This window comes from Trachemys scripta, chromosome 3 (genome assembly GCF_013100865.1).
Source record: "Trachemys scripta elegans isolate TJP31775 chromosome 3, CAS_Tse_1.0, whole genome shotgun sequence".
NCBI lineage: Eukaryota > Metazoa > Chordata > Testudines > Emydidae > Trachemys > Trachemys scripta.
Window position 1 is genome coordinate 58,417,422 of NC_048300.1, and position 24,905 is coordinate 58,442,326.

The 24,905-nt window shown below is 42.6% G+C and overlaps 1 protein-coding gene across 1 annotated transcript in view; it reads right to left on the reverse strand.

Moving 5' to 3' along the window:
* Positions 1 to 24,905, reverse strand: part of DNAH8 (dynein axonemal heavy chain 8) — a 585,957-nt gene that overhangs the window by 556,669 nt on the left and 4,383 nt on the right. The window contains exons 2-4 of the mRNA XM_034764627.1: positions 8,201 to 8,565; positions 4,573 to 4,707; positions 509 to 593 (exon numbers count right to left, since the gene is read on the reverse strand). Coding sequence (XP_034620518.1) covers positions 509 to 593; positions 4,573 to 4,707; positions 8,201 to 8,557 — 577 coding nt within the window. The 5' untranslated portion in view covers positions 8,558 to 8,565. The remainder of the gene's footprint in view (positions 1 to 508; positions 594 to 4,572; positions 4,708 to 8,200; positions 8,566 to 24,905) is intronic.

Here is a 24,905-nt window from a genome sequence, read left to right on the forward strand (position 1 = left end):
AGCACATTATTACTTTTAAATATATGTATATTATAAAATGTTTAAAACTACTACAGTGAAATAAAATAGTTTCAACTCAGTATTTTATTTATTTTTTCCCTTGTGCATGTCAGGCACAACCCAGATAGTTTCCTTAATAGTGCTTGTGTATGTAAACATGATTGGTTAAGAGGAACTGTGAAATTACATCATTAAATAGTTTTTTCTATGGCGAAAACTAATGATGTTCATGAATGATTTATGAAGCTATTAGTAACCAAATACAAATTTCAATCCTCTGCAAATATATCACAATCCTCATTGTCAAAAACAATTGAACTGTTTTGACTGATCATTTCCAAAACAATTCAGACTGAGGCAGATACACAATGTTAACCATTTGGGCTGAAATGTTCAAGTTTGGCAAAGTTATAAACTGAAAATAGGGTTTTATAATGGACTACCTTAACAACAGGCAGTGTGCAAAGCCCCACCTATAACAATACTGTTAAAAATGAATAGCATGTACCTACTCCTGGTGCTTCTCCTTCTTGATATAAGAATTTCAAAGTTCGACTTCCGTCTTTGGCAAAAAAATTATCAAATGCCTGTAACTGTTAAATCAAAAAGTAAGTTACTGTAAATCAAATGCTGTCAAATTACTACATTTTTATTTTTCTTAAAAGAACATATCATAGTGTTTAATTGGAGATCTGTTCAAAGTTTTGGTGATATAATAAATACTTTATATAACACTGGCAGGGAGATGAACTAGGTAACATAATAGGTGTTTTCAGTCTCTAAACTTCAATTGCTGGTATTTTCACAGGAATTATGCCATAGTATCATCTTCAAGTACTAATTTGTTTTACTTATTGAGTGACTTGCAAAGCACTAATCACCACAGCAACTAGTCAATAATACATACGAATAGTAGATAAGAAGGAGAAAAAATGGTTACCTACCTTTCCTAACAGTTATTCTTTGAGATGAGTTGCTCATGTCCATTCCATTCTAGGTGTGCACGTGCCCATGTGTGCGACCATCGGAGATTTTTGCCTTAGCGGTACCCGTAGGGCCAGCTGTGGTGCCCTCTGCAGTGCCATGCTCATATCACAGTATATCAGGCACCGCTGGCCCTACGCCCTCTCTTTTCCTTCTTGCTGACAACTCTGATGGAAGGGCAGGAGGGCGAGTAATGGAATGGACATGAGCAACACATCTTGAATAACAACAGTTATGAAAGGTGGGTAACCATTTTTTCTTCGAGTGCTTGCTCATTTCGATTCCATTCTAGGTGACTCACAAGCAGAATCAACGGAGGTGGGCTCGAAGTTCACAGTATTGCAGTTTGCAGCACTGGTCTGACAAAGCCAGCATCGTCTTGAGCCTGCTGGGTCAGCGTGTAGTGTGTAGTGTGACATGAATGTATGGACGGACAACCAAGTTGTGGCCCAACAGATCTCTTGGATCAGCACTGGTGCCAGGAAGGCTGCTGATGACACCTGCGCCCTAGTTGCATGAGTCTTAACGATCGCCGGCGGGAGCACCTTTGTCAGCTCATAGCAGTAGTGGATGCAGGCCATGATCCAAGACGAGATTCTCTGGGCTGACGCTGAACAACCTTTCATCCTGTCAGTGATGGCAACGAACAACTGTGTTGACTTACAGAATGGCTTTGTTCTATCAATGTAGAAGGCCAGCACCCATCTGACGTCCAGAGTATGCAGCCTGCGCTCCTCATCTGTTGCATGAGGCTTTGGAACTCGGAGACGACCTTTGGCAGAAAGGCCAGGTGTGGACACAGCTGGATCTTGTCCTTATAGAAGACAGTATAGGGTGTCTCTGATGTGAGCGCCCTGATCTCGGATACCCTACAGGCCAAAGTTATAGCGACCAAGAAGGAGACCTTCCAGGAGAGAAGCAGGAGGAAGCAGGAAGCCAAGGGTTCAAAGGGGGGACCCATGAGCCTCGATAGCACAAGATTCAGGTCCCAAAGGGGGACCAGGTCCTGGACACGCAAGTAAAGGCACTCCAAACCTTTCAGGAAGCACGCCATCATGGGATGGGCGAAGACCAACCAGCCTTGAAACAGGGTGTGGAACACCAAAATGGCTGTCTGGTGTACCTTGATCGAAGATAGTGCCAGATCGTGGTGCTTAAGGGGCAGTAAATAGTCCAAGATGTCCTGCAGTGGGGCTTCTTCCGCACAAAAGTATCGGTCCGAGGCCCAACACATGAACTGCTTCCACTTTGCCATAGATGCATGCAGCCCTGGTGGATAGTTTTCTGCTGCCCATCAGGACCTGTTAGAGATCAGTAGAGCACTCCCATTCGTCCATATTCAGCCACACAGCAGCCAAGCCGTCAAGTGCAGCAAAGCCAGGTTCAGCTTCTCTACCTCCTGAACAAGGAGTTGCTCGTAAGAAGGGTCCCTGAAGAGGGATGGGAAAATGTGGGGGTGGGGGCGGGAAGAAGGGGCGGCTAAGAACTTCAGGATATAGCCCGAGCTACTATGTCCAGGACTCAGTGGTCCAATGTAACGCGTGACCAAGCCAAGCAGAATGGAGAGAGGCAGTTGAGGAAAAGGTGGGTGGGATCCGGTCGACTGACTAGGGCATCGCTCTCAGGCACACCCTCAAAATGTTCACTTCTAGCCCCCTAGGTGTTTGGCAGCCCTAGGCTGGGCTGGCAAGTGGGAGGAAGAAGGGCAACAATGACCAAAACTAGTATCCCTTCTTCTTGTAGATTCCTGACAAGGTTGCTAGGTTCTTGGTGGCGGTGGTGGTGGCCCGAAGGGCTTTCTGGCTGACTGCGGTGAGTGCATGCCCAACGAGTGAAGGGTAGCCCTACTGTCCTTCAACCTGTGCAGCCTGGTGTCTGTCTGATCTGAAAACAGACTAACTCCATCAAAAGAGAGATCCTGGATTGAGACCTGCATCTCCTGGGAGAGGCCCACCGTCTGGAGCCAGAAGCTGCGTCGCATAACCACCACCGTTGCGACCACCCTTGCCGCTGAGTCCACCGTGTCCCATACCATCTGCAGTACCTTCCTCCACCAGAGTGCCAAACCCTTGAGCCAAACCCTGAGGGAGGAATTCCTGGAACTTTTTGAGACCGTCCCAGAGATTAAAATTGTACTGGCCCAGCAGGGCCTTATGGTTCGCCGCCCAAAATTGCAGGTTTGCGGTTGAATAAATTTTTCTCCAAAATAAATTGAGTTTCTTAGCCTCTTTGTTTTTGGGAGTTGAGGAGGTGGGGACCTACTTGTCTTTTTTGTTGGCCACAGATTCAACCAGCAAGCCCGGGGGCGGGTGGGTATAAAGGTATTCAAAACCTTTGGCCGGCACAAAGTACTTTTTCTCAGCCCGTTTCGAGGTGAGCGGGATGGAGGAGGGGGTCTGCCAAAGGCCGTGGTTATCTTGAGGATCCTCTCATGTACAGGCAGGGTGATCTGGGCGGGTGTAAAGGCTAAGAGGACGTTAAAGAGGATGTCTTCCTGCTCTGCCATCTCCTGTACCTCAAGCCCCAAGTTCTTGACCACGCACCAGAGAAGGGTTTGATGTTCCATAAAGTCATCCAGCAGGTTAGCTCTGGAAGGTCCCGCAACTGCCTCGTCTGGGGGTGACAAGGAAGACTGGGCCGCCGGTGGGGGTGCTAGAGTCTCGACCATCGTTGGAGAAAGAGGTTTGTGGTCAGCACAGGTTCCTCCACCCCGACCTCAGAACAGGCTTCCGGTATTGGGCCCAGTGCTGGTGGGGCCACCGCCCAATGCTCCACTGTGAACACCGAGGAGTGCTGAGAAGGAGGCATTGTCACAACTGGTACACCCCACATGCTCCTATAAGGCCACTGCACTGGTCACTGGCCGTGTTGCCATTGCGGTGCCACAGATGTGGGAGAGGGCTCTGGTGCCCAATCACACCAATAAGACATTGGCGATGGGCTAAACTGGCCCTCCATACCAGAGGAAACACCTTCTGGTGACCAAGGAGGAGCTGTCGATGCCTGTGTTTGTTTACTGGTCGTGGCTATCGGTGACTGTTTCCCGGGCGTAACTGATCGGTAACTGTAGCGTGTAGTGGTACCAGTGCGACCGGGACTGGGGAGACCAGTACTGGGATGGGGAATGTTCCCACTGTGCCGGTGATTGGGACTGATGCCTAGAGGATGACCGTTGAGAGAGTGAGCGGTGCCAGGAATAGTAAGGGGAGTGTCAACCCCATGCCGGAGAGTAGCGCCAAGGGGATCTGGTGAACTATGTACAATGGCCTTAAGGCGCAAAATTCAGAATGGTAGAAACCACTAGCTCTTGCTAAGCAAGAAAGGCACTCCAACTGACCACCCTTGGTGGTAAAAGGAACTGAGAGGGCCTGGGGCCAGCGGCACTTGATATACCTCGGCATGAGCACGGCACTCCAGAGGGTGCCACAGGCAAAACTCTCCAACGGCTGCACACATGGGCACGTGCACACCTAGAATGGAATCGACATGAGCAAGCACTCAAAGAAGAAAAAAAGTTACTTATGAATTAGGTAACAATATATAACTACATTAACAATAACAAACAAAAAATGTTTAAATCAGACTTACTGAAGGGCCATCCAAGATCATATCTTCCACAGTTGTTGTATCTAAACCAAGTTTGTCCCCTAGGACTTCAAATATGTATCTATATGAAGCACCAATTTTCATTTTTCGACCTTCCCTTGCATCTCTATATCGTGCCTAAAACATAAAAAAAAGTTTAAAAGAACTAAAAACTGCAAAGTGTTTGCAAAATTATTTGTTAACCTAACCCATAACTTGAAACTAATATTATAGTTTGCTGTTTATGTGAAACTCCTCGAATTACTCTTTAAAAATAAACTATATTTTCATAGGTTAAAAGACGGGGAGGTTACTCAGCTTGTGTAGTAACTGGAGTCAGTGGTGCCGGAATGGGGGGGCAGAGGGCCATGGCCCTCCCACTTTTTAAAAGTGTATAGGCTTGGCCCATCCACTTTTTGGCAGGGATCCGCCCCTCCTCTTCCCCAAGGCCTCCCCATGACCCAGAGCTGGACCAGGGAGCCCAGGGAGCTGGACCAGAGAGCCCGGGTAGCTGGGAGTCGCCATGCCACAAACCCTCCACCTGCCTGGGTTGGGGGGGTTGAGAGCATGTCCCTGCCCCCGAGACGCCCCGCCCAGGGCAGGAGGGTCCGCGGCTCCCACAGCTGCCCACGCGCCCCATGTGGCTCTTACCTGGACCCGGCTCCGGCTGGAGGGCTGCAGCCCAGCCATGGTAAGAGTCTTGCAGGCAGCTGTGGGGAGCCACAGACCCTCTTGCCCTGGGTGGGAGGCTGTGGGGTGGGGACACAGACAGTGCTGCTCTTGACCCATCCACCACAGGCAGGTGGAGGGTCCACAGCTCCCAGCCCACTCTGGCTTTTGGCATGGCCAGGGGCGGGGCCTTGGCGGAAGAGGAGGGGTGGGGGGCCCTGGCTCTGCCTCCCCACCCACTTTGGGGCAGGCTCTGCCACCCTTGACTGGAGTTCTCCAAGATGTGTGTCCCTCTGGGTGCTCCACTTCAGGTGATTCCTGAGAAGTATCTCCCAGGATGGAAGGAGCTTAGATGCAGAGTCTAATACTGCACACAGAACTGCATTGCCAGCTGCAGCATCTAAGCAAAAGACATGACCCAAAGCATAGTGCTTGGAGAAAGTATGTACTGAAGTCCAGGTTGCAGCTCTGTGCCCAAACCCTGTCCCCATCCCTCCCACAACCCAGTGGAACTATCAGCTGGAGCCCACCACATGGTAGGAGCCACTGGCCGGGGCGCCCCCAGCCCTGCCCCTCCCTGGATGCACTGCAATAGCAAGTGAAAGGAACAGAGGGAGCCCAGCCCTGCCTCCGGAGGCAGTGATTTACATTTCTCCCAGCTGCTCCCGATGCCTGAACCAGACACTTTACCCCTGGACCACAGCCCAGCAGGGGCACGTGATTCAATTTATCTGTGGGGAAAGAGTAAAATCTGTGGGGGATATTAATTCTGCACTTGCACAGTGGTGCAGAATTCCCACAGGAGTATCCTGTGGCGGCCAGCATCAGTACCAAAGCACAGATCTGTCCAGAAAGTGTCAGTGCTGTTGACACTGAATGCTTTGAATAAGTACATCCATAGTCAGGCTCAGGTGGTACTGACGTTGCAGTGTGGGATACCAGTGTTGGTACCAAAGGTATAGAAAAGTCTGCTAGTTCAGAGTTTTTTCAAGAGGAATGTCTACTAAAACAGACATGACCACCTGATGCCAGCAAAGTCTTTGGTACTGAATTCAACTTAGTTGAAGAGTGACTTTTATAGAAGCCTTGGACAGTCTCATAGTATCAGAACTACCTGGAGTCTCAATAGCACTCCCACTAGGACCTGAGGTCTTCAGAACATTCTTTTCAGTTGGTGACCAAGATTTCTTAATAGCAGACCTACCACTCCTGCTCCTTTTGTCAGTACCCAGTCTTACTGTACAGCGCTCTTGGTACCACTGTATCCCTCAATGTTTTTGGTGACTGAGACCCAGAGACAGATGGGGTACCTGAAGCTGTATTCCTCAAGGCTCTCGGTGACCAGGACCCACACACAAGACAGGGCACTAAGTATGCTCAGAGACCAGTCCACAGGGAGGTTCTGAGAACCTGAATTGGAGACTAGACTTAGGGTTTGCTCCACCATTAACATATTTAAATGTTATGGTCCCAGTTTTTACAAGATCTTCTCTTGAAGGAGGAAATCTTACACTTGGTTGGTATATGGGTGTCTCCCAAACAACAAAGGCACTGAGAGTGTCCACCATTAACCAGGATAGCTTTCCAGCAGGAAAGACAGTGCTTAAAACCTGGGGATCCCAGCATAACCCAGAAGCATCAAAGTCCAGAACTCTTCAGACAGGAAAACAAACAAACCCGCAAACTAAATACTATGACTAAACTGAGCTAAGAAAACAACTAAGGAAACTACATTTAGCTAACTAACTGCCTATGTCTAAATGAAGTTGATATGCTCGACTTCCCAACTCAGGCCAAAGGCAGTTGAGACGGAATTAAGGGTAGTTCACCCATGCAGCTCTTGGTACAGGGCCTGAGGATCTGTAGAATGCATGCATGGGCCCAAATGGGAACCACAGAAAATCAAAGGCACACTGGGATGCATGCACGCCTGAAGTGGAGCACCTACAGTGCCATAACTTGCAAAACAAAATAAAAATAACCACTGAAATACACAAGTCAACTTTGAGGGAATGTCAAGGATGAGCAAACACAATATATCTGTATACAGGATCCAAGAAGGGATCAAAACCAAACCAACAAAAAAAAAATTATGTCCTCTTTAAGAAGGCCTCCAAACCAACCCCAGCTTGCAGAGTTCCTAGTTTTCTTATTGTTGCGAGAGGCAGGCTGGCTTTCTCCCTTTTCTTTAGGCATCATGTTAGTGAAGGAGAGCTTAACCAAGTTCATAAGGCCTTTACCTCAGAGCAACCAAACTTAGGGCTTATCTACACAGTGGGTTAATGCGCTGTACAGGGGGGGTGATTTCTAAAGTTCACTAGCATGTTCCATATTTATTAATTCTTGTAGATCCTGCTGGTGTGCACTCAAGGTTCCCTAGTGCACTTTAACATACTATTGTTTCAAACAGTACTACATTAAAGGGTACCAGCAGGATCTAATCAGACCAATTAATACACAACATGTTTGTGTGCTTTGGAAATCACACTCCTGTAAAGCACATTACCCCATTGTGTAAACAAGTCCTCAATCAGAAAATAAGTCTCTAGAGGCCTAGGCCAAGCTAGTGTCCTGGTGCCTGAGTGAGCCTACAACCTGTAGCCACCACCATTGCTTCTTGTCCCCCCTTCCTTACTCAGCTTCCTTTTCCTTTTTATATAGCCCAGCTCCAAGAGCAGGCAGGGTGCTCCTTGACTGCACCCAGGCTGATAGGTCTGTAAGAGCCAAACTGTCCCTGCAATTATATATCTGTATACATTATTTGTGAATGTTTTTTGCACTTTTTATTCATTACTTTAAAATTAAAAAAAGAAAATATTGCAAAAAACTATTTCAAGAGAAAGTCAACCACATTCTAATAGGCAGATCTTCCTAACAAAAACTGATATAATAAATTGAGAAAAGAAACAGATAGTTGAGAGAGAAAACTACATTGTTATAGATGTAATATTTGATACTAAACCTGTTTTTCTTTTAAAGTTTCTTGTAGGGATTGAACTCCACTAGTGCTCCGGCGAAATTTAGACATCCTGCGGTTACTCAGAGAAGGGCTAAAAGACTCTAGCGAAGAGCGGAGAGATGTCACTTGTCGAGAACGAGCAACAGGGCCAGGCCCAGCTTCCTCTGGCGAAAGGGGACCGGGCCCAGCTTCCTCTGGCGGAACGGGGCCGGGCCCAGCTTCCTCTGGCGGAACGGGGCCGGGCCCAGCTTCCTCTGGCGGATCGGGGCCGGGCCCAGCTTCCTCTGGTGGAATGGGGCCGGGCCCAGCTTCCTCTCTAGTGTTTGGGCTTTCCATCTGATCCCCTGGCACCTCCTCCATCTCGAAGCCTGCAATTTACAAACAATTCACTTACTGTAACAATGCTTTAGAAACTCCTTTAATTATATCCTTAAGTGAGAGTAGGGGAAAAAAGTAGTAGGCCTCTAAACTCATTCACCAAATGCACAATCCTAATATTTCTATCAAGTTCTCTCAAAGTTGTTAAAGATAACCTATTATGGAACTTATATAAATTTCTTCAACACAAACATTACATGAATCTGATTATTGACAATTTTAAAAAGTATTTTCCAACTATTTATATTTATTTTTCAGTAATGTTTTACTATGTATTTTAAACAATTTGGAATTGATTAAAATATAATATTATAGCCTTTTATTCTACCCTGTATCAGATTACCTGTAAATATCAGGGTGAATAAAAATTAATGATTTTTTTAAAAAATTAAATAAACTTTTTAAAATTTATATTGGATACTTTAATTTGTAAATTAAAGGCACCTTTGCTGCCTAAGATCCATCTGCAACATCAAGTGGCAGGACCCAGCACTTAAGTCCTTGAGAGGTGCCAAATTCCTGGCATCAAGAGTATGCTCATCAGAGCTTAACTTCGCTGGGTCAGACATTTGGTCCACATAGAGACTTCCCATATATCAAAAGTGGTGTTCTATAGCAAACTGAGCATGGGAATCCACTCTAAAGTCAACCAATCCTCAGATACAAAAACACCTTGAAGGCCAACCTCAAGGTATGCAAGATGGACATTAAAACCTGGTTAATAAATTGCTCTGAACAGATCCATATGAAGAGACCTGTAACATGAGGCCATGTCCATGTTTGAGGAGTAGTATGTAAGGTCTTTGCAGAAGAAGAGAGAATGTCTTAAGGACAATGCCTCAAACCCTTCTCTCAATAAGACTACACTTGCAAGACATGTAACTGCATCTGCAAATCCAGGATTGGCTGAGCTTCCCATGGGAGAAGCCATAAAAACAAATAAATCCAGAACTTAAGTTAATACTGGCTGAACACTCATCCATCAAAGCAACGGGATCCATCAGTTTATAACACACACACACACACCAAAGACTTCCATTGACTTCAGTTGGCTTTTGGACCAAGCCCTAAGGGCCTCCGCCCACAAGCATTTATGCATGTCAGTAACTTTATGCAAAAGTAGCTCCACTGTAGTCAATAGGAGTACTCACATACATAAGTGCTTGCAAGGTCAGGGCATAGCTAGGAATAAGTTACTTTTTATATACATTTTTGCAGAAAAATGTTTAATTTTTACAATTTTATTATATAAAGTTATAGTACTAGATATTTAGTGTGAAAATGGACAATGTCTCCTGGTTGCAACAAGGATCTCATCTGGAAATATTCTGAAGAAACTCTTTAGCGTTGCCAATGTTAAGAAAGGATTACATGCATGATGTAAAAAGTGCGACAAAGATGTGGTGGCAAGTCTAAAATAACATTCTGAAAATTATGCTGCTAATACTAAGAATGAAATTGAAGATGCTGTTTCAGACAGTCATTCTGAATATTCTGGATCTTTTAGTAAGAAATGCTAAACTTTTCACTGAATTTGGAAAAATATTTAACCTTAAAAAGTTATAATTGTTCATAAATGCTGCTGTTACTGCCTTTCATTTTTGAGTTACAATGAAAATCAGAGCAGTTTATCTATTTCATTTGAATTTGTCTATTTTTAAATACTTATGAAAATTAGAAGTTTTTCATTAATAATGTATCAACTATTGCAGAGTGACTGGGTTTCAAAATTTATGTAGAGCTGTCCAGAGAATATTGATTGATAGCCCTTTTACACCAATTTGGGTGCTAAGCTTTTAACTTGACAGTTGCATTCATTCTGTCTTGGGAGGTAAAGAATTTAATGTATTCATTTGAATTGTATGGCTCTATTCTAATTTGTGGGGTTATTGTAGTATTTCTTGTTACATTTTTAATTCATTGGTAGAGATGCTCAGACTATAAGATAAGCACCTTTTTCATTTTAATATCTCAAATAAAGTAAAATTAATTTGAGCTAGTATAGCTGGACAAATGAAGTAACAAGCAAGCAAGTTGGCTTACTCTAATTAAAATGTATTTTTGTCATTTTTCAAATTACTCTTTTACTTGCGAACTGAATTCCCTTATGTTAAAGGTCTTGACCAGGGATCGGCAACCTTTGGCATGCGGCCCATCAGGGAAATCCACTGTCGGGCCAGGACGTTCTGTTTATCTGCAGCGTCCACAGATTCAGCCAATCGTAGCTCCCACTGGCTGTGGTCCGCTGTTCCAGGACAATAGGGGCTGCAGGAAGCAGCACGGAACAAGGGATGTGCTGGCTGCCGCTTCCCACAGCCCCCATTGGCCTGGAACGGTGAACCACAGCCAGTGGGAGCTGCGATTGGCAGAACCTGTGGACGCTGCAGGTAAACAGACCGGCCTGGCCCAACAGCGGATTTCCCTGACGGGCCGCGTGCCAAAGGTTGCTGATCCCTGGACTTGACTCTATAACAGATTATATGAAATCAGTGAATATTTAAACACTATTGTTTTCATTTTATAAATATGACATGTATCTTTATGGGCTTGTTAGTAGTGATTGCATTCCTCCTTAAATGGATAAAATAAAGAATGTTTTCTACAGAAACTACTGAAAATGGGGGATAATGAATGCAAATCTCCAGTACTGAAACAATACAGTAAATGACCCAACCTACTCTAACGTTTTGATTCTTTGTTAGTGAGCCAAAGTCCCACAATGCCTTGTGTTCATAATTCTTTGTATTTAAGATTAACCTAAAATGAACTTTAGTTAACTCTATTGCTTTGTGTTAAACTAGTGTTCACGAAAATGTCTGTAACTAGTAGGACTGTACTTAATTATCCACTTTGGTTTTCACTCTGACTTAGCTGACTTAGACCAAATGGCCAGAAAGGGACCAGTTGTAACTGATATGGAACAGGTGTTTTCTGTGATTAATAAAACAAAAATCTATCAAAAGGTGCTTTTAGCATATCAAATAAATAAAGCAGATACTATGAAAAAAGCTTCATGGGGCAATAGGTCATTTTTTAAGTCTCTTTTCTGTAAACACACATAGCATATAAAGGAATGCCTGTTACACTGGTCTACAATTTTTGAGAAGTCGTCTGCTTCAGAGATAAAATGTGCTATTTATTATGTATTTTGATGTGCTGAATTCAAATATGACAATTAAAACAACTGATTGGCTACTGTTTCTAAGATATTGAAGTTTTTACATTTTATGTCTATGTATATTGTGTAGATAGTAGAGTTTTAATCATAAATTGTAAACCTAGGTCTTTTCATGTGTTTCTGGTTGCTTTACATGATAATATTTCACCTGTCCTGTTTATGTAACACTTTAAAAATCAGCAAAGGGGTTATATAAATAAAATTTATTATGAAACAAAAGGCAAAAAACTATTATGTACATAGTTTAGTCCTATTCAATGTCTACTCGGCGCTTCTTGGCTTGTTTCTTGTATTCATTAAATGGAGCATCTCTTGTCACTGTCCAGCAGTAGTCTGCAAGCATTGATGGGCTCCATTTACCCTGATAGCGTTTCTCCATTGTTGCAATGTCCTGGTGAAATCGCTCGCCGTGCTCGTTGCTCACTGCTCCGCAGTTTGGTGGAAAAAAAATCTAGATGAGAGTGCAAAAAATGTATCTTTAGTGACATGTTGCAACCAAGGCTTTTGTATGCCTTGAGGAGGTTTTCCACCAACAACCTGTAGTTGTCTGCCTTGTTGTTTCCGAGAAAATGTTTTGCCACTAACTGGAAGGCTTTCCATGCCGTCTTTTCCTTGCCACGCAGTACATGGTCAAATGCATCATCTCGAAGAAGTTCACGAATCTGAGGACCAACAAAGACACCTTCCTTTATCTTAGCTTCACTTAACCTTGGAAATTTTCCACAGAGGTACTTGAAAACTGCTTGTGTTTTGTCAATGGCCTTGACAAAATTCTTCATCAGACCCAGCTTGATGTGTAAGGGTGGTAACAAAATCTTCCTTGATTCAACAAGCAGTGGATGCTGAACACTTTTCCTCCCAGGCTCCAATGACTGTCGGAGTGGCCAATCTTTCTTGATGTAGTGGGAATCTCTTGCACGACTATCCCATTCGCAGAGAAAACAGCAGTACTTTGTGTACCCAGTCTGAAGACCAAGCAAGAGAGCAACAACCTTCAAATCGCCACAAAGCTGCCACTGATGTTGGTCATAGTTTATGCACCTCAAAAGTTGTTTCATGTTGTCATAGGTTTCCTTCATATGGACTGCATGACCAACTGGAATTGATGGCAAAACATTGCCATTATGCAGTAAAATAGCTTTAAGACTCGTCTTCAATGAATCAATGAACAGTCTCTACTCATCTGGATCGTGAACGATGTTGAGGGCTGCCATCACACCATCAATGTTGTTGCAGGCTACAAGATCACCTTCCATGAAGAAGAATGGGACAAGATCCTTTTGACGGTCACGGAACATGGAAAGCCTAACATCACCTGCCAGGAGATTCCACTCCTGTAGTCTGGAGCCCAACAGCTCTGCCTTACTCTTGGGTAGTTCCAAATTCCTGACAAGGTCATTCAGTTCACCTTGTGTTATAAGGTGTGGTTCAGAGGAGGAGGATGGGAGAAAATGTGGGTCCTGTGACATTGATGGTTCAGGACCAGAAGTTTCATCCTCTTCCTCGTCTGACTCAAGTGAGAATGATTCTGGTGCATCAGGAACCGGCAGTCCTTCTCCGTGGGGTACTGGGCGTATAGCTGATGGAATGTTTGGATAATGCACAGTCCACTTTTTCTTCTTTGACACACCTTTCCCAACTGGAGGCACCATGCAGAAATAACAATTGCTGATATGATCTGTTGGCTCTCTCCAAATCATTGGCACTGCAAAAGGCACAGATTTCCTTTTCCTGTTCAACCACTGGCCAAGATTTGTTGCACAAGTGTTGCAGCATATGTGTGGGGCCCACCTCTTGGCCTGATCTCCAATTTTGCAGCCAAAATAAAGGTGATAGGCTTTCTTAACCATAGTGGTTATACTGCGCTTTTGTGATGCAAAAGTCACTTCACCACAAACATAGCAGAAGTTATCTGCACTGTTCACACAAGTACGAGGCATCTCTGCTCACTTTGGCTAAACAGAAATATGTCCCGTTGCAAAATCAAACACTGACAAATAAGAGAGCACGACATTGTATGATTTCTAGAGCTGATATAGGGCAATTTGCTCAGCAGAGTGATGTATGCATCATCCATAACTTCTAGGAATAACATGATGCAATTCATATCATGTATGACGCAATACCAGATTCAGATTGCATCACTCATTGTTTTGCCTAAAAAGCAAGTACTGTCCAAACCCAGTCATAGATTTATTCATAGAGCCAGTCAAAGATGTATTTTAGTCATTTCTGGTTCAAATTGAGATCCCTTTCCTTTATAACTCACTTATCCTCCGCCATTCCCAAGTCAAGGATCGTATATACTGACCCAATAGCATATCTTGAAAACTAGAGCCAATCAACAATTTTAAGCATCATTTTCATTCTCAGTGACCCAGAATTAGTAAAGTTTGACTACATTTATTTCAGAAGCATTTTGGCTGTAGAGCAGTGTTATAGATGTATGCTATAAAGGACAAAATGGTGTAATTGATAAGGGATACTCATTACTACACTGTAACTGATAAAATTAGTAATTGACCAAAATGGACAAGGAATATTTGATAAAGCAGATGTGTTCTGTAATCAATGTAACAGGAAATCACTGATTAATGTCTAAGTCATTAACAGCTAAAAATGGTTACAGATGTCATTAATTTATTGATTAGCACCAGCAAAACAGAATTCAAAATAAACTAATGTCAGCAAAACCACTCTGCAAAAATAGCATGAGAAAGGGTTTTCTGTGTTCTAAACTAGTATTTAAAGAGCTTGGGAAGTTAGGAGTGAACTGAAATAAGCTCCCATCACTTCTCCAATACAGAGAGTAAGGAACATGTTTTCCTTTCTGTATAGCACTGTATTAACTACTGATAGACTGTCATACTTAAATAAAACTTCAGCTGAGTTAGTTATTTGACATCATGCCTTATTATATTCAAACATACAATAGAAGTTTCACCCCCTTAGGAAAAAGCAGAAAAGAAACTTCAAATTTTATAAAAATAACAGCCCTGATCCAGGGAGAGACACCATCTAGAACTGACAGGCATGAGACTGTGATCAACAGAAACAGGCTCTGTGGGAGGACCTCAAGTATTTTAGCCCTACCAGGATCTCCAGGTGGAAGATGGGTGAACACCTGATAAGCTAAGGATGCCTATAAATGTTTGTTTTTTTCTGAAACACTTTTTTTGAATAAATAATACTTTGCTTTATGAAAGTGGACTGAGCAATGGATAACCCTGTCATTACCCTGAGAGATCAGAACTGTAGGCAAAATCATAACGAATTGCAGAGATCTGCAACCTAAGGCCCTGGTCTGAGACAGTTGATGGCTGGAGGCCTGAGACCTAGGTGGGGTGCCCTGGAGGAGACCATGAGGATCAGAGTTGCAGCTAATTTGGGGATTTTGACAACCTCACTGACGACTATCTTGCAAACAACTTATGCTTTTACTTAACTTTAAGCATGTGAGTAGTCCCATGGACTACACTGGGTCTACTCTTGTGCTTAAAATAAAGTATGTGCACATTTACTGAAAGATTGCTGGATTCAGTCTATGATGAGATTAAACAGCATGTGCACTATTCCTGGAGGAGAAAACTCTTACTGAGTCTTGATTGGTGGAGCAATATTCACAATGTCCATTAATCATGGAAATCATGTGAAATCAAAATATAGGGTTGTGTAGCGAGCGGGAGTTGCCTCCCTCCCTGATGGACGGGGAGAGAGCTGCAACTGCCCCCTGCTGGGCAGAACTGGGATACCCGCGGCCACCCTGTCGGAAGCACAGTGGCTGGGCAGGAAGAGGAACTATAAAAGGCTGGCCCCCTAGCTTATTGGGGCAGAGTGGCCAGAGGAGCAGAATGTCTTTCCCCTGCTGCTAGAGCCCAGACCTGATGAAAGCTAGTACAGTGCCAGAGACCCGAAGGATGACCGAAACTGCCAGACACCAAGGAGCTATTCGGGCTGCCATTTGCTGTTTACCCGAGCGAGACCGACAACAACCCCGGAACCCAGTTACCTGTCCTGAACTGAGAGTGTAGGAAGGAGCCCAGGGAAGCCAAATAGGGTTTGGCTGTGTGACCGACAGCAAGCTGGCCAGCATGTTGTGGTCAGATTTTCCCACTGACCCAGGGGCAGACCACTCTGCCACTGTTAGGGCCCTGGGCTAGGACACAGTGGAGTGGGAGGGCCTGTGTCCCCCTGCCACCTCACTGTCAGGGTGGAATCCTCCCCACTTTGTGGTGAGGAGGCCTGCATTAGTCTGGCTTCCCCCTAAAGCAGGATGGCAGATGGTTTGCTGACTCTCACACCAGAGAGCTAATCTCCCCACTGTTGCTCTGCCTGACTGCAGGCCAGAGCCCCTTACCTGAACTGAGTGCTGCCCTGCCCTGATTGAGGGCCTGCAGGAATAGACTCTATATTGCTCTCCCTGATTCACTGTAGGTCAGAGCCCCTACTGGATTACTGCCCTGCCCTGATTTAGGGTCTGGGCAGATAGACTCGTTGCTGCTCTCCCAGACCACAAGCCAGAGCCATTAACTGTGTGTCGCCTCACCCTGATTCAGGGCTCTGGGCCTATAAACTTATCACTGCTCAGTCTGACTGCAGGCCTGGGACACTAACTGTGATCTAATTTTCCCCTGAACCGAAGGAGTCCAGAATGTTCGTAGCAAAGAGGGTGTGGTCTCTCCCCCTGACGGATAGGGAGAGAGACGCGACTACCTTACAGGTTATATGTTTGGAATAAACATTTTTGACACATAAATGCTGAGTCTTCACTGATCAGTATTTGATAGAATTAGCAATAAAACCTATAACTGAATAAAAACTCAAATGACACATGGACAACTTAGTCACAAAGCTGCAAATGTGACGAAGAGGAAGAAAAAAAATCTCAAATCAAAATAATAAGGTAAATCTGGAACTCATTACTCGTGCTGCAGTACTCATGTATCCTTCACTCAAAAAATTAGATACTCCAGGAATAATGGAAAACATTGCTGAAACCGTAAAATACTTCAGTTATAACCACTTTGCCTCATTTTCACCTAAAAGAGGAGGTTCAACACTATCTCTTCCATAAGATATACAATAACCAACCTATCCTAATGACAACTGGTAAAGCGGATTGTGACAAAACTGATTTAAATCAATGTCTTTTTTTTTAAATTAAGTTAAGGCCTTGTAAAACTAATTTGAAAATGTGTGCCACTGCAAATTTAGATTAAAATGTATAATTTACTAAATTATAATTGCTGGTTTTTAAAACACTCCACTACTGGTAGGATATCTTATTTTAATTATACAAAACTGCTATAGGCAAAAAACAATATTGAAAATTAAGGACCTGATCCTGCACACATTTAAGGAGGACCATGACTTTACAGCACTCAAATTAAGCATGTGCATAGGAGATTGCAACATCAGAAAATAAAACTATATTTTTATTTAAAACTTCTCTTAGGGTGTGACGAGGTTTATAGACCCCACACAAAGGCTAACAAGTAAATGGGCAGTACAGGGCCAAGAGGCCCCTTCCCTAACTGGCTGTGGGGCATGCTCCAAATGGAAGATCTGCTTCAAAGGGGACTCTGTCAATCAAGCAGGGAGAGAGTGAAGGAGAGGCTGTCTTGATTGGGAGGAAGCCAGTTTGTAGTTTCTGGGACAGAGTGATCTACAGGTAAAGGATCTGGGCTGGCTATGGTAAGACCCAACTGGGAGGCCAGGGGTCTCACCCTTTTCCCTGCAAAGGGAGAATAACTGCACACTGAGAAGTGGGCTGGGGAATACCCATGTGATTATCTGAACTACTGAGCCCTATTAGGAACTCTCCACTGGGAGGGCAAGAGCACTGCAAACTGAAAGAGAGGGGAGGTAGGAAGCAGTCCAGGGAAGGCTAGTCTAGTGTATCGGGAAAAGGTAATTGAGACACTCCTCACCCCTTCCCTACAGGCTGGGACTTGGGGATCTGGGCCCTCTCTCTCCACAATCTCCCTCACCACTCCCCTCCAGCCAGGAGAACTCATGGAGCACCGGGGTATGAAGACTGTAGCACAAATGCCGGGCCAACAGACCACACAGCAAAGCCATTCCAGGATGGTGAGGACTGCTGAACCATGGACTGCCCACCAGGCCTCCTGACCTCTGGGTGAAGCCTGCTACAAGGGGACAAAATCTTTGTCACTTCAAGACATCATTGCTCCAGTGTTAACAATGAAAACGTACTTAAGCTTTCAATACATTGACAAAGTTATTGTCAACTTTTATATCAAAATTTTCTAGGCCAAATCTTTCAAAAACAGGAGACTAAAGTTAGGCTCCGATGCCCATATATAGGCACCTTACAGTGGGATTTTTGCAAAATACCTAAGTGATTTAGGAGCATAAGTCCCATTGACTTCAAACTACAAAGTCTGGTAGAGTAGATTGGTACAAGCATTACACCTTTATCCTACAGTCATCAGTATGGCCCATATGCACATTATTCCTAGGGGAATTCTGCATCAATGTGTGGGCACAGCATTCATATCCTCCACAGATTTCTTTGCTTTCCTGCAGAAAAATGACTTCCGAGGGGAATCAAAGGGAAGCTGCAAGAGTGGTCATGTGCCTCTGCCCGGCAGCCAAGAACAGCTGGCACAGATGTAAATCAGTGCAGGGTGGGGGCTGTACATGCACGGGGAGATGTTAATCACCACTGTGGGGCGTGTGTGCAAGCAAGATAGACACTATACCTCTCATTCGCTATTGCAGCAGGCCCAGTGTGGAGGGGGAGGGCTTTGGGATGTTTGGAAGTAGGCGCGAGGCAGGCTCTGTCCCCTCAGGCAGAGCATAATGTAGCAGCCTGCCTACTTAGTTGTTCCGATTGATCTTAGTGACTTGTTCCCATTCTTAGTGAATTCCCTCAGGAGCATAAAACAGGTGTAAAAGAGTTAAGGCTCCTTTACATTGCCAGAGTGAGGTAGAGAAGCCTGATTATAAATGATAGTATGGCCTTATAAATGCTTATAATGCTTTAGTGATCCGAATTGGTCTAAATTTTTTGACTGAAATTTTCCTATCAAAATGCACTCCCTGAACTATTTACTATTGACCTTTCTGCAGATGGTCAGTAGCCAATATAAACTGTTTCAAAGTAGCAGCCGTGTTAGTCTGTATCCGCAAAAAGAACAGGAGTACTTGTGGCACCTTAGAGACTAACAAATTTATTTGAGCATAAGCTTTCGTGGGCTGCAGCTCACTTCTTCAGATGCATAGAGTGGAACACACAGACAGAAGATATTTATACATACAGAGAACATGAAAAGGTGGAAGTACGCATACCAATTGTAAGAGGCCAATCAATTGAGATGAGCTATCAGTAGCAGCAGAAGAAAAAACTTTGAAGTGATAATCGAGATGACCCATAGAAGGTATGAGGAGAACTTAACATGGGGGAAAAAAAATTCAATTAGTGTAATGACCCAACCATTCCCAGTCTCTGTTTAGGCCTAAGTTAATTGTATCTAATTTGCACATTAATTCGAGTTCAGCAGTCTCTCTTTGGAGTCTGTTTTTGAAGTTTTTTTGTTGCAAAACTGACACCTTCAAGTCTGTCACTGAGTGATTAGAGAGGTTGAAGTGTTCTCCCACTGGTTTTTGAATGTTATGATTCCTGATGTCAGATTTGTGTCCATTTATTCTTTTGCGTAGAGACTGTCCAGTTTGGCCAATGTACATGCAATGTACAATAAATAAACTGTGAGTTTGATTCTCCAGCCCTCACTCTTCAGTTGCCTGTGATGTAATATTGAACCTATGGGTGCATATTTTTGTTGACTAGTAATTAGAAATAACGGGTCAAACATAATTACATTATTAGACAAAGAGGTTTGGGAATTGCCTCCAATGCTCTCCACTCCTATTCTCCGTCCAGCTCAGCAGTCCACCTGAATCCCTGTCTGTTATTTCACCCTGTTCACCATCAAGGAACAGCAGAGATCATCCTGAGGCACTTTTGCTGATAGCTTAGCTTTATTGACGTTTAGAGTGGTACAAGTAATCATTTTGGTCAAGCATATGCTTGATTTAAAATTATCAGTACATTTATTTATGGCTGGTTAAGAAGTACAAGGATGGAGGCTGTTACCCCAAAATATGCCAGCTAGTGGGTGCCCAGTGGGTCATCTTCACCCGGGGATAGCAAAAGTGTAGCATGTTCTGACCATGCTCCTTTCCCCACCCCTCCTTGTTTCCTATATAGGGATTGGCATAGGTCAGGACACTTCCATACCAAGGGAATTCTCAGCTAGGAAAAATCTGTGTTTTCTTGCTTTTCTCCGGTGCCAGAGTGGCATAAAAGGGTTAGATTACAGCTCAGGATCTATTTTACTTACCCATTAAAAAAAAAAAAGACTGAGGGCAAATAAAACATTTATCAAGCAGTCAATAAAATGTCAGGAGAGTCAGAACCAAGCACTTCCCAAAATAGCCAGCCAGATCCAGATGAAGTTAACAAATGGCAAAAATAAAAATTTTGCACAACCTGAACGGCCTTACATCATGCATCAAAAATGGCTGCATCAGCTTCTCTTGCTCAAGAATCCCCTACAAAACTGCATGCGGATGGGGACAATTTATTTTGCAATGTTGTTCTCAATCATGACCAACTGTCTGTAATTGTGGATCATTGTGCATAAAAAAAACCAAACAAAAAAAAAACAACAAAAAATCACCACAAACTGAAGGAAGATGAGACTCAAGAGGAAGGCAGAAACCAATATCAGAAGACTATTACAAGTACACTGAAAAACAAAACCCAGGCGCAGAAAGAAAATGTGGAAGCGAATGGAAATACAAGAAAATGTTCTTATGCTGAAATATAAGATAAGTAGCTTAGAAGAGCTATAGCGATGGGGGTCTCTTCACTTGCTCTAAGATCTTGAATATACAGTTGGTTTTGAACTTTTTAAAGTAATGACTATGGTCAGTTTTCTGTTAATAATAAATAATACATTCTACACTAACTTGCATATTCATGTGATATTTTACAGCTGATTCATTTAATAATAAATAATTTCTTGACTGTAGGGTCTGGAATGGGGTGTGCGATTCCTGGACACAACTGACTGAGACATGCTTACCTGAAGTGTACCTCAAAGAAAAGGAAAACTGAAACTTAAAGACAAGAAAATCGCTGTTATTTTTGAATGTTGTGATGATGAGGCAAAATCAGTTCTGAATGTACTGCTTGCACCATTAGAACCTGATTGCAGTGGGCATGTTTACTCTTTTTTTTGTTGTTGGTGGTGGATACAGTGTTTTTAGATGCTGTTAATCACTCAACTGTTTCACAGGCTGTAGTCAAATCTGTAAACGAATACCAGATTGATCATGAAAATGTTGTTGTAATTGATACTGACAACACTACTTACATGAAAAAGGCATTTGATTCTGTGTTTTTCTTAGAAAACACTGTTTCCGAATTCTGGGCATATCATCTGTTTGGCACATATTGTTAACTTAATTGATGAATCATTTAGAAAGTCTTTTCAGCTGGTTGATACATTTATAAGGTGCTTCAAAAACATGTTCTATAATTCCTGTAGTACGAAAGTGAGGTACCTCCGTTTCATGAACCAGAAACTACAGGAGTCTTCAGATGCCAAAGCATCCATGCCTCCTAGCCCAGGTGGAACATACTGGAACAGCTGGTTTCATGCTGTTCGTATCACTCTAAGAACTTTCAGTTCTACAAAGAGTTTTTTAATGAAGAGGGCAACAGCAGCTCCCCAATTTCTGTGTAAACAATTCAGAAAATGCAGAATGACCCAACTAAGTATGCATTATTGAAAATACAGATCATTTTTCTAGCACAGAAATGTTAACAAATTTTCAGTTTAAATCTGATATTTGAGAGCAGGAAGCCTTGCAGTGTTAACTTATTTGACCTTCTGGAAGAACTACAGATATATTTTAGTTCACATCTAGAGCTCCCTTTCTTCAGAAAGCACCTCAGAGTTCTTTAAATTTAGAGAGGCAGAAAACATCTCTCTGTTGAAAAACTTGCATGTCTCTCTTTAAAGAGGCCATGAAGCTTCTCAAAAGCTTGACAAATATTTCTCATTTGGACAAGAAGATCTGAATTTTCTGAGACTTAGAGATTATTTGATCCTCATTGTGTTTATATCCTGCCAGACTACTATATTTTTAAGCAATACCTGGGTTTTTCTGAGGTACCTGAACAGGAGCTAAAATTGTACAAGGAAAAGATTGTGCCTGACGCTATTCAAAGTCAAGTTATTTTTGTAGCCCTGCAAGTGTTTTGGCTTTCAGAGAAAGACAAAATTCCAAACTGCATAAATGCTGGCCTGGAATTGCATAAATGCTGTCTCAAACTCTGCAGATGCAGAGTTTTTCACTGTGTAATTTGGTCCTTTCTGCCAGAAGGAAATCACTACGTGAGAAAAACTTAAAGGCTCTTTGTTTTCTGTACTATAATTTAAATTAAAATATTGGATTGTACTAAAATGCAGGACAATGATTAGCAAAAATGTATGACTTTCATGTGTGAAAGTCTAAGCAATTTAAAATGACATTCTATTTTATTTTTATTTTGCTGCTTGGTGTTCTGTAATGTAATTTAAATGAAAATCCAGATTATAAAGCTGGATTGCAGAGTACTGGCTACCAAGTATTATTAACTTTTTTGTATTTAGGAAATGCTGAATAGTTATTGTGACTTCCCCCCACACACACCTGTATTGTAGTTTAAATAAATTACCAAAGTAATTGAAACTGGCATGGTTATATTTTGACAAACAAAATGTGTAGAATATTGCAGAATTTTTATATTTTTGGTGCACAATTTTCCCAGAAGTAGCACATATTTAACTCAATGCACGTGAGTAGTCCTATTGACTCCAATGAGATTACTCATAAATAAAGTTGTGTATGTTTGTAGAATTGAGATCTAAATCTGAACCACTGAACTGATAGAAAATACATGTGTACATAGTTGACATAAGCAATAAACCAGCTTTTTTCCTTCTGAAATATTTAGTGCAGGTACAGGAAACATTTTCTAAACTTTGACTACTCATTCTAATTTAAGAAAATGACTAGGTGTAAACACCTAGTCCTTATTTTTGCTAATCAATACACAAAATAAAGTGCAGATGAAGATATATTCTAGAAATTTTCTCTGTTTAGTTTCTCTCATGTATTCTATAATAATAATAATTAATGGAGATACCCCATCTCCTAGAACTGGAAGGGAAAGGTCATTGAGTCTAGCCCCCTGCCTTCACTAGCAGGATCAAGTACTGATTTTGCCCTAGATCCCCAAGTAGCCCCCTCAAGGATTGAACTCACAACCCTGGGTTTAGCAGGCCAATGCTCAAACCACTGAGCTTTCCCTCCCCCCTATTCAGTTTACTTAAACTTATTTAACCCTTACCTACTGTATATTTTTATTATATAGCACTTAAGCAAGTTTGCTTTCAATGCACAGCTTTTGTTTTGTTTTTTTCAGCAGCTCAGAAGAATACTGTGGAGAATGAAGAACCAGCAACCAGTATTAACATGAGTGAGACTTAGTCATAATTCTTTATGGGATAAAAACTATTAGTCACTATAAAAAAATCCATACAATTGTTGCATAACATATAAATGCAATAAAGCAAAAACATTTAAAACATGTTGGTTTCAGTTTGGCAAATTATTCTAACAGTCTATCTTACATATACCATAATTTAATTTAAAAGTTAATTTCTAGTAAATCAGAAACAGTACATTCACCAATTTTTACTTAAACAATTAAGCCTCTGAAGAAATATATTTTGTATAATTTAGAATGAAGGATAAAGAATAAGGTAATAATGTAGCATGTATTAAAGGTACTCATGTATGATTTGACCATATCCTGCCAGCCACCCTTTTTGAATAGCAGAAAGGAATGGCCTAATAGCCATTCGTAGAGAGGCATCAGCCAGAATTTCTTTGTGTCTGGACTGATTTCAAGGCAGTAACAGACCTTTGAGGGTCACCACTTTGTTGTAGGCTTAGCATTTTAAAATAAGTAAAAGAATGCCATAATTGTTTTTCTTCTGCATTGCAATTTAATGTTCCTGTTCAAAATGTTCTGTGTAAATTAATTCTGTTTCGTGTGGTGAATGAGGAATGGGTGTGAGGTAAGTGTGAAGGCCATCGCTGAACCAGATGTTCTAAGGAGCACTGGAGACAGACGCAAGGACGCCAGGAGGCTGCAACACACCCCCCTGAGAGACTTGATGAAAGAACAAGATAAAGGATGAGAAGGATAAGTTAAGAAAACAAGCACTCATCAAACAACAATTGATTCCCCTGTAACCGTGCAAAACTCATGGGTCCAATGAAGGAAAATCACTATATAAACGGTGCCTTGCCATGAAACTTTGGGTTCGTCCGGCCAAGACTTCCACCAGAGCATCGTGTCGTGACCGACAGAACCTAGCTCCTATCTACCCTTGATCAACTTAACTGGCCACTAGATTGATCCAGACTCTGGACTGGTAACTATAACATCAACTGACGGGAGTGAGTGAGTGAGTGTGTGTGTGTGTGTGTGTGTGTCTGTGGTTGAATGCATATGCTAATTGTAGTATCTTCAATAAATGTGGTATATTGCCTTTTCCCCTGAAAAAAGATCCCGTGTGCTTCTTATAAGCATAACACTACTCTTGCCAACACTTATGCAACTGCTTAACTATAAGCACACAAATAATCTCATTTGACTTTTGTAACAACTAGGCAGACTAGAACCCAGAAACACAGGAATTGTTGGTTGCTGACTTTTTTTTTTAATAACCACTAGAAGCTTAGGCTAGCTTGCCACTAAAGAACCCTATGAATCTAGGCTCTGCAGGACATACTTCCCAAGGCCTGAAGGGGAGCCCCTCACAGCTCACTAATTGGCTGATGCTAGTATTTAAACCAGGAAGCCATCATGAGGAGTTGTCCAATGATTAGGGCACTAGTTTATGACTTGAAAGATACGAGTTCAATTCTCTGCTCCAATTCAGACTTTGTGTGTGATCTTGGTCACTTAAAGCCCAGAACCTCAAATGTATTTAGGCACTTAACTCCCACTGATCAACTGGAGTTAGGCACCTAAATACCTTAGCCTGTTTCCTATCTAAAAAT